Source organism: Canis lupus, chromosome 23 (assembly GCF_048164855.1).
Source record: "Canis lupus baileyi chromosome 23, mCanLup2.hap1, whole genome shotgun sequence".
Lineage (NCBI taxonomy): Eukaryota > Metazoa > Chordata > Mammalia > Carnivora > Canidae > Canis > Canis lupus.
This window is the reverse complement of record NC_132860.1, coordinates 14,363,470-14,374,332: the sequence shown is the minus strand read 5'-3', so window position 1 is coordinate 14,374,332 and position 10,863 is coordinate 14,363,470. Positions and strand designations below refer to the sequence as shown.

The following is a 10,863-nucleotide window of genomic DNA, read 5'->3' as shown; positions in this document are numbered from 1 at the left end:
AAACTTTGCCATAGTCACCAGACTTTAAACCATGCCTTCTCTCTTCAAGTTCACACCTCTTTCTAATACCTGAAAATAGCCTCAAGGTGATTCCTATGGATATTCAATAAATATTTGCTAATTTGAGTTGAAATAGCACAGTTAATTCCTGGGTTTTATTCCTCTGTGCTCCTCAGGATAATGGCCTCCTTTGTCTGCCACCTCCTCAGTGCCCAGAAGACCAGACTTCTGGTAGTAGGCCCTCTTCCTCAGCTGCTCTTGTTGCTGGAAGAGCCTGAGCCTTATCCCACATGGTTTTTGAACATCTCATAGGCATTTTCAAAGTAATATGTCTAAAAGTGAATTCCTTGTACACCAGAAACTGATATATAACACTGTATATTAATGATACTGGAATTGAAATGTAAAAACTTAATAAAGTTTTTTTAAAAAGGAATTCTTGATGATTTTTTGAAACCTACATAAACTCTAGTTGGCTCCCACTCTTCCCCATGTCAGCATCCCCCTCTATGCCACCCACCAGTGAGTTATTAATGCCAGAAATTTGAGTGTCAACCTGTTAATTTCACTTTCAAATTACATCTAGAATCTCTTTACTTCTGTTTACCTCCAATAGTACAGTCCTAGTCTAAGGCATCCACTAGTACCTTCACTAGTACCATCACTAGTATGATTTGTCTCTACTAGTACCATCCTCTTCTAAGGCCGACTCCTTTCATTTTGATAGTTGCAATAGCCTCCTAACTGGACTTCCTTTTTGTAATCCTTACACCCAATCCACTCTGCACATGTCAGCCAGATTGAGCTTTTAAAAACGTAAATCAGATCACAACATTCTTTGGTTTAAAATTGTTTAAGACTTCCAACTGCACTTGGGATAAATCAGTGCTCAAGTAACCTACAATGCCCTGCATATATTGCCTGCTTATCTCCCCAGTATCACTGTCCTCTTTGCTCAGTGGTCATATTGGCTTTTCGTTAGTTCTTAGGGTACACTGAACTCTTTCCTGCCATAGGGACTTTGCTGTTACAATTTTTCTGCTTGGAATGCTCTTATTTTTATGGAGTTTTTAAAGAAGATTTTATTTATTTGAAATAAAGAAAGAGAGAGAGAGGAGGAGGGAGAGAGCACGAACGGGGAGAGGGGGAGGGGCAGAGGGAAAGGGAGAAGTGGATTTCCATGATGTGGGGCTCTATCCCAGGACCCCGGGATCATGACCTGAGCCAAAGGCAGATGTTTAACTGACTGAGCCTACCCAGGTGCTCCATGCTTGGAATGCTCTTGATGAGGCTAGTTCTCCCTATTCTTCATGACTTGACACACATTAACTCCTCAAGGAAGTTTTCCATAAAATCCCTAAAATAGTAGTTGTCTCTGATATTCTCAATTATGTCACATTATCCTTTTCTTTACAGCAATCTACAATTATTTGCTGTAATTATTTTATTATTTGTGAAATTCCTTCTTATATATATTCTGTGTAAGAAAGTAAACTTCATGAAAGCTGTGACATTGTTTAGTCTTGGGTATATCACTAATTCTTGGCACACTGTAGGTCCTGAATAAATATTCTTTTTTTTTTAAAGATTTTATTTATTTATTCATGAGAGAGACAGAGAGAGGCAGAGATACAGGCAGAGGGAGAAGCAGGATCCCCGCAAGGAGCCCTGTGTGGGACTCAATCCCAGACCCCAGGATCATGCCTTGAGCCAAAGGCAGACAGACACTCAACCACTGAGCAACCCAGATGTCCCTGAATAAGTATTCTTTAAATGAACAAAAGATTGAGTGATCTCCCATCTAATTGAGAAGGCTATAGGAGCCACTATTTATTCCTGCCTTCATGTCACTCAGGTGGCCACTCACCTAACCTAGGTCAGAGAAAAAGTATAGAAGTTTGAGAACTATACAAAAGGAATCAACCTATCAGCCTTGCTGTAGTGGAAACATTAGGGGATGTGGGGTCAAAAGAATTATATTCTAATTTGAGAAAGTTACCTAACCTTTTTGAGCCTCAGTTCTTCACGTATAAGAAGAGGGATCAGCTTGCATAGTGTATAGTCTTATTATCTTGTATCCACAATGCCCGACACATAACAAATGCTAAAAATATGAGTGTATGTAATAAAATCATCATACTACCTTATAGGATTTTTGTGAGGATTAAATGAGATATTGAACTATGGGGTTTATTATAAATGCTTCTTAAATGCTTATCTCAGAACACGCAGTTGAAAGAAAGTTAAAGTTGCTTTCTTATTCAAAGCAACTCTGAAAAAGAACAAAGTTGGAGAACTCACATTTCAGGATTTCAAAAGTTAGTGAAGTTTGAGAACTTCACTATAGTAATCAAGTCACCGCAGTACTGGTGTTAGTCTAGACATCAGATAAATGGAATAGGATTGAGAGTTCAGAAATAAACCATTACATTTTTGGTCAGTATCTTTTTTTAAATTTGAGATATTGAGATAAAATATCATAGCATAAACTTTACCATCTGAATCATTTTTAACTGTACATCCAGTGATGTTAAATGCATTCATAATGTTGCATAACCATCCCTACCATTCACTTTCATAACTTGTAAGCTGGTAAAACTAAAACCCTGTACTTATTAAACAATAACTCCCCATTCCCTCTCCTCAGCTCCTGACAAACACAATTCTACTTTCTGTCTCTGTAACTTTGACTACTCTAAATATGTGTCTCATATAAATAGAAATATACAGTATTTGTCTTTTTGTGACTGACTCATTTCACTTAGCATAATGTCCTCAAGGTTTATCCATGATGTAGCATATGTCAGAATCTCCTTCTTTTTTAAGGCTGAATAATATATTCCATTGTATGTTTATACCACATTTTGCTATTCCATTCATGTGCTGATGGACACTTGGATTGCTTCCATGTTTTAACTACCATGAATAACATTGCTATGAACATGAGTGTAAAAATATGTTTGAGTCCCTGCTTCCAATTTTTTTTGGTATATATCCAGATGTGGAATGCTGGATCATTAGTAATTGCTTTTTTAATTTTTTGAGGAACTGCCATCTCTTTTCCATAGAAGCTGTGCCATTTTACATTCCTAATAACGTTGCACAAGGGTTTCAATTTTTCCACATCTTGACACTTGCTATTTTATGTTTTTTAGATGGTAGCCATCCTAACAGATGTGAGGTGGTATCTCATTATAATTTTGATTTGCATTTCCTTAATGATTAGTGATATTGAGCATCTTTTCATGTGCTTCTTGATGACTTGCACATCTTGAGAAATATCTAAATCTTTTGTCTAGTTTTTCATCAAGTTGTATTTGTTGTTGCTGAATTTTAGGAGTTCTCTATATATTATGGATATTAATCACTTTTCATTTATATGATTTGCAAATTTTTCTTCAGTTCTGTGAGTTGTTGCCTTTTTACTCTGCTGATAATGTCTTTTGATGCACAAAATAAAAAATTTTCCATGAAGTCTAATTTGTCTATTTTCTAGGTTGTTGCCCATGCTTTTGGTGTCATATCCAGGAAATCACTGCCAAATCCAATGCTGTGTAACATTTGTTGCATATTTTCTTATAAAAATTTTATACTTTTAGATCTCACATTTAAGTTTTCTTTCCATTTTGAGTTAATTTTTATATATGATGTTTGTTAAAGAGCCATTCATGCTTTTGCATGTGATTATCTAGCTTTTCCAACACCATTTGTTGAAAAGACTGTTTTTTCTCCATCAAATTGTGTTGATACCCTTGTCAAAATTGTTTGACCATACAAACAACAGTTTATGTATGGGCTCTCTATTTTTTAAAAAATATTTTAAAAATTTATTCATGAGAGACACACAGAGAGAGAGGCAGAGGGAGAAGCAAGCTCCACGCAGGGACCCCAATGTGGGATTCAATCCTGGGACTCCAAGATCACACCCCGAGCTGAAGGCAAGTGCTCAACTGCTGAGCCACCCAGGCGTCCTCATGGGCTATTTCATTCAATTGGTCTACACTGTCTTTATGCCAGTACCACACTGTTTATGGTCAGTTGATTTTAGACAATCCAATGGAAAAAGAGTGATATTTTCCACAACTGATGTTGGGACAACTGGATATCCACATACAAAAGAATGCCGTTGGATTCCTGCCCACACCATATATAAAATTTAACTCAAAATGGATCAAAGATCTAAATGTAACAACTAAAACCACAACGCTCTTAGAAAACAACATAGGTATAAATCTCTGTGACCTTGTATCAGGCAATGGTTTCTTAAATATGATGCCAAAAGCACAAGCAACCAAAGAAAAAAAGATAAATTGGGCTTCACCAAAGCTAAAAACTTTTGTGCCAAAGGATACTGTCAAGAAAAGAAAATTCAAAGAATAGAAGAAAATATTTACAAGTTATATATTAGATAAGAGAGTTCTATTCAGAATATTTAAAGAAATCTTAAAATTCAACAACAAAAAACCCAAACAACCCAATTTTAAAATAGGCAAAGGATTTTATTAGACATTTCTCCAAGGAGATGTACAAATGGCTAAAAAGCACATGAAAGTATGCTCAACATCATTAGTCATCAGGGAAATGCAAATGAAAACCACAATTAGATATTACTTCTCATTAGAATGACTAAAAAAATACAGACATTAATAAGAGTTGGGGGAAAACTACAACGAATAACACAGAAAATTATTTAAGATATATGCAAAAATGAAAGAAAAATGTTAGCAAGGATGTGGAGAAACTAGATTCTCATACCTTGTTAGTAGTAAAGGGGGGGCAGCCACTTTGGAAAACAATTTTATATTTCCTCCATTTTTTGGGGGGGTACAGTATACTTTATTGATGGTACATGACAAGGTAGGGCTCCCCAAACCCCTCCCCTTCTTCGGGTTCTAGGATGTAAATTGGAGGTCAGGAGATTCTCAGTGTGTTGGGGGATTAAGTTGGGGCAGGGACTCCCCAGCAGCTGAGGGCCTCTCTCTTCCTCTTGTTCTTGCTGGGGCTGGTGGTCCAGGAGGCTCTTACTCCTTGGAGGCCATGTGGACCATGAGGTCCACCACCTGGTTGCTGTAGCCGAATTCATTGTCATACCAGGAAATGAGCTTGACAAAGTGGTCATTGAGGGCAATGCCAGCCCCGGCGTCGAAGGTGGAAGAGTGGGTGTCACTGTTGAAGTCACAGGAGACAACCTGGTCCTCAGTGTAGCCCAGGATGCCCTTGAGGGGGCCCTCTGATGCCTGCTTCACTACCTTCTTGATGTCGTCATATTTGGCAGCTTTCTCCAGGCGGCAGGTCAGATCCACAACTGACACATTGTGGGTGGGGACACGGAAGGCCATGCCAGTGAGCTTCCCGTTCAGCTCAGGAATGACCTTGCCCACAGCCTTGGCGGCACCAGTGGAAGCAGGGATGATGTTCTGGGCAGCCCCTCGGCCGTCACGCCACAGCTTCCCAGAGGGGCCGTCCACGGTCTTCTGGGTGGCAGTGATGGCATGGACGGTGGTCATGAGGCCCTCCACGATGCTGAAGTGGTCATGGATGACTTTGGCTAGAGGAGCCAAGCAGTTGGTGGTGCAGGAGGCATTGCTGACAATCTTGAGGGAGTTGTCATACTTCTCATGGTTCACGCCCATCACAAACATGGGGGCATCAGCAGAAGGAGCAGAGATGATGACCCTCTTGGCCCCACCCTTCAAGTGAGCCCCAGCCTTCTCCATGGTGGTGAAGACCCCAGTGGACTCCACAACATACTCAGCACCAGCATCACCCCATTTGATGTTGGCGGGATCTCGCTCCTGGAAGATGGAGATGGACTTCCCGTTGATGACAAGTTTCCCGTTCTCAGCCTTGACTGTGCCGTGGAATTTGCCGTGGGTAGAATCATACTGGAACATGTACACCATGTAGTTGAGGTCAATGAAGGGGTCATTGATGGCGACAATATCCACTTTGCCAGAGTTAAAAGCAGCCCTGGTGACCAGGCGCCCAATACGGCCAAATCCATTCACTCCGACCTTCACCATCGTGTCTCGGGGACGTGGCTGGCACTGCACCAGAGGATGCGGCTGTCTGTCCAACGGGGAGGAGCAGAGAGCCTATTTCCTCCATTTTTAAATATAGAGTTACCATCTGACCCAGCAATTCCACTTCTAGGTATGTACCTACAAGATGTCCACAGAAAACCTGTACACAAATGTTCATAACAGTGTTATTCATAAAAACTAAAAACTGGAAATGACCTGCATATTCATCAACTGATGAATGAATAAAGAACATGTGGTATATTCACACAGTAGAATGTTATTCAGTAATTGAAAAGGAACAAAGTACAGTATAGTACTACAACATAATGATCCTTGAAAACATTATGCTCAGTGAAAAAAGCTAGAAATAAAACACCAAATAGTGCACGATTCCTTTTATATGAAATGTCCACAATAGGTAAATTCATTGAGACAGAATGTAGATTAATGGCTCCCAGGTGCTAGCAAAGGGGGAAATGACTGCTAGTGGGCATAGGGTTTCTTTATGGGGTAATGAAAATATTACACAGTGGTGATAGTTGCACAACTCTAAATATGCTAAAAAACACTGGATTGTATACTTTAAAAGGGTGAATTTTGTGTTATGTGAAATACACCTCAACCAAGCCATTTTATTTTATTTTATTTTTTAAAGATTTTATTTATTTATTCATGAGAGACACAGAGAGAGAAGCAGAGACATAGGCAGAGGGAGAAGCACCAGGATCATGCCCTGAGCCAAAAGCAGACATTCAACCACTGAGCCACTCAGGCATCTCTCAACCAAGCCATTTTAAAAAGAACAGGGGTCCCTGGGTGGCTCAGTGGTTTAGTGCCTGTCTTTGGCCCAGGGTGCGATCCTGGAGTCCTGGGATCGAGTCCCGCGTCGGGCTCCTGGCATGGGGTCTGCTTCTCCCTCTGCCTGTGTCTCTGCCTCTCTTTCTCTCTCTCTGTGTGTCTATCATGAACAAATAAATAAATAAATCTTTAAAATAAATAAACAGAAAAGAATATTTTCCTAAAGATCTCATTTTAAATGTGAAGAAATTGAGGTCTGAAGAATCTGAATGTTTATGGGACGCCTGGGTGGCTCAGAGGTTGAGCAACTGCCTCTGGCTCAGGGAGTGATCCCGGAGTCCTGGGATCGAGTCCCACATGGGGCTCCCTGCATGGAGTCTGCTTCTCCCTCTGCCTATGTGTCTGCCCCCCTCTTTCTCTGTGTCTCTCGTGAATAAATAAGTAAAAAATCTTAAAAATAAAAAGAATTTGAATGCTTACATATATCTCAGTGGTTTTCTCTTCAGTGGACACTGCTGTGAAATTACAAAGGCAAGCCACTGGCTGGGAGAAAATATTTGAAAAAATATATATGATAGGGACATTTCTCCAGAATATGCAAAGTACTCAGTAATAAGAGAAACAGCTCAATTTAAGAAATTAAAGATATCTTCTTGGACTGGGACACTTGGGTGGCTCAGGGGTTGAGCATCTGTTTTCAGCTCAGGGCGTGATCCCAGGATTGAATCCCACATTGGGTTCCCCGCAGGGAGCCTGCTTCTCCCTCTGCCTGTGTCTCCGCCTCTCTCTGTGTGTATCTCACGAATAAATAAATAAAATCTTAAAAAAAAAAAAAGATATCTTCGGGGCAGCCAGGGTGGCTCAGCGGTTTAAGCGCCTGCCTTCAGCCCAGGGCATGATCCTGGTGTCCCGGGATCGAGTCCCATGTCGGGCTCCCTACGTGGAGCCTGCTTCTCCCTCTGCCTGTGTCTCTGCCTCTCTCTCTCTCTCCCTCTCTATCATGAATAAATAAATAAAATATTTAAAAAAAGATATCTTCTTTGACCAAAAAAGATAGATGGAGGGCAAAAAAATAGAAGGAAAGATGCTCAAAATCATTTTGATTAGGGAAATGCAAATTCAAGCCACTATTGTGTACTTCGACATATCCACTAGAATGACTAAAATGAAAGACTGACAATACCGAGTATTGTAAAGTAAGTGGAACAACTGGAACTCTACTTTGCCAACTAGAGTATGAGAAATTAGATTGCCACTTCAGAGAAGTTTGCAGTACCTTATAGAATTAAATATGCACTTAGCATCTAATCTAGCAATCCCACTTATAAGTATTTACCCAGGAGAAATGAAAACATATGTTCACTCAAAGACTTGTAGATGAGTATTCACAGTGTCACTGATCCATCTATCACAACCACTAATTCAGGAAACCAATAGATAAGCAAGCCTTGGCACTGCCACGGCCAAGTGCTCCCTCCCAGGAAATCCCAAAGGGAGCTGGACAAGTTGAAAGCATAGCTCCTAACTGGGTTTGCTAACACTGTTGCCAAACAAACTCTGATAAACTCATTACAAGAGAAGCCAATAACTCACGAAAGGAGGGTTTGGAAAAGAAAAAAGAAGAAATTTATCTCAAATATCAGCAGCCGGGGGAGAGGTGATAGGCTCAAGCCTTAACAACTGACTTGTCTGTGGGCAAGATGGATATCTAGAGTTTTATAAGGTGAGGAAGGATGAGCAAGACAGAAGGCAGAGAGCATAGGATCATGGGTGAAGGTTGGTAGGTGTTCAGCCCATGATCATGGGCAGGGAAGGGGAAGTGTGGGATGTGGTCTTTTAGGCATTCCATGACTCTCAGGGCTTTTCTTTTAAAAAATTATTTATTTATTTATGATAGTCACAGAGAGAGAGAGAGAGAGAGAGAGAGGCAGAGACAAAGGCAGAAGCAGGCTCCATGCACCGGGAGCCCAATGTGGGATTCGATCCCGGGTCTCCAGGATCGTGCCCTGGGCCAAGGGCAGGCGCCAAACTGCTGCGCCACCCAGGGATCCCTCTCAGGGCTTTTCTGGTCTAGTCATTTGACTAGAATAGAATGTTCTGGTCATTTAAAAACATCTTCATCAATGACTCAAAAAAGTGCAATAAGAGATATAAGCATACTGTGTTTTATTTAGAGCATGCATTAAGCTGTGTGCCTAATTCTGGTATTAATTGCTGGGGTCTATAGCTGAGCCAGAGGGCTCACTGATAATAGTAGACTTATTGATAAAAATTTTAAAAATAAACCTCAGAACAATCTAAATATTCAACTGACAGAAGAAAATCGTCATATATTCATGCAATGGCATGCTATTTAGCAATAAATAAACAAATTACTGATACATGTTGATGAATTTCAAAAACATTATGTTAAATGAAAGAAGCCAAACATAAAGTTTTTGGAAAGACATAAATTTTTTGAAAATTGTAGTGAAAAAAATCCGATCTGTGTTTTTCAAGGGCCAGGAATAAAGGAAGGAGATTGCCTACAAAGGGGCAGGAAGGAACACTTGTGATGATGGAAATGAAGTGTTCTATATCATGATGATGGTGGTGGTTACAGTATATATTTTTCAGAACTCATCAAATTACACCTAAAAATGGTTAACTGTATATGCAAATAATATCTCATTAAAGCTGATTTTTAAAAAGACCATTATTCAAAAACTTCATTTAAAGATGAAAAAATTGAGCTCTAAAGGTAAGTGATCACAAAGGTAGTGGAAGTTAGAAATCCATCCAGCATTAGGAGTCTTTGACTCCTTATCTAAGGCCATTTGCATTATAACTTGTACCTTAGTTTTAGAAAGAAAAGCATCAAGTGTACTTTCATTTATTTAGGTTTCCCCTCTCTAGTGCTTGCTAGATCTTCTTGGGAATGCAGTAAATGAATATATTTTGAGTTTTTTCTTCTATATAGCCCAACCTGGGATCAAACCTTTTGATAATAAGTAATATTGGAGTCCTCAATTGAATGACAGGTTGTCTCAGTTTCTAAATACCATTAGTAAAAGGGGTCTAATAATTTCCTGTCAGCTTTTTAACAGACTAAGGAAAATTAAGAATGACGGACAGAAATAACGGTGTTATTTCCAGGTTTGCCGCTTGTTTTGTATTACTCTATTGCTTTGTTTCAAAAGAAAGCAAACTACTTGAGAACTCAAAGTATTCAGGTTGTTGATGGAGATTTTTGCAGACTTCTTTTGGAAAATGCAGGGGAGCCCCCTGGTGTAGTTTCTTGTTTACTGCACTTGAGTGGACACTGCCGTCAAGTGGAGAGATGAGAACTACCTGGTGGGGGTGGTGAAACAGGTTATGCGGATTAACAAGTGCCCTTGCGAGCACCAAGTGATGTATGGGAGTGTTGAATCACAATATTGTACACATGAAACTTACAGAACACTATGTTAACTCTACTGGAAATAAAATAGAATAGAATAAAAAATAAATAATTAAAAACAGGACTACTTTGACATCTTGTCCATTCAGGTGCTCCTGACCTTTTGTGATAAGTGATCCACAGTGACCACCCTGACTAAGGCAGAATGTGTTGGAATTGGTTGTAAATCAATGGGAATTAGTAAGAGTCTATTATTTTCCAAGTGTTAGATTGATGAAAAAGAATGACATTTGGAAAAGATCACTCCACTCAGTGTGGAGCCTAAGGCAGGGCTTGAAATCACAATGTTGAGACCAAGACCTGAGCCTAGACCAGGAGTCAGATGCTTAACTGACTGAGGCACCCAGGTGCTCCAAACACAGATCACTTTAGAATCAAAAGTTAAATGTTATAATACTATATGGCTTACAAAGGGCTTGTATGCAAATTATTTGGTTTCATTTACTAAGAGCTCTATGAGGTGGGTTTTTTTTTTTTTAAGATTTTATTTATTCATGAAAGACACAGAGACAGAGAGACAGAGACACAGGCAGAGGGTGAAGCAGGTTTCATGCAAGGAGCCTCATGTGGGACTTGAACCCGGGACTCCAGGATCATGCCCTG

General features: G+C 39.8%; 1 protein-coding gene across 1 annotated transcript in view; it reads right to left on the bottom strand.

Moving 5' to 3' along the window:
* Positions 1–4,478: 4,478 nt before the first annotated feature.
* The window catches only part of LOC140614769 (glyceraldehyde-3-phosphate dehydrogenase-like), a 76,287-nt gene continuing 69,902 nt past the window's right edge, over positions 4,479–10,863 (bottom strand). The window contains exon 6 of the mRNA XM_072794027.1: positions 4,479–6,183. Coding sequence (XP_072650128.1) covers positions 5,022–6,023 — 1,002 coding nt within the window. The 5' untranslated portion in view covers positions 6,024–6,183 and the 3' untranslated portion in view covers positions 4,479–5,021. The remainder of the gene's footprint in view (positions 6,184–10,863) is intronic.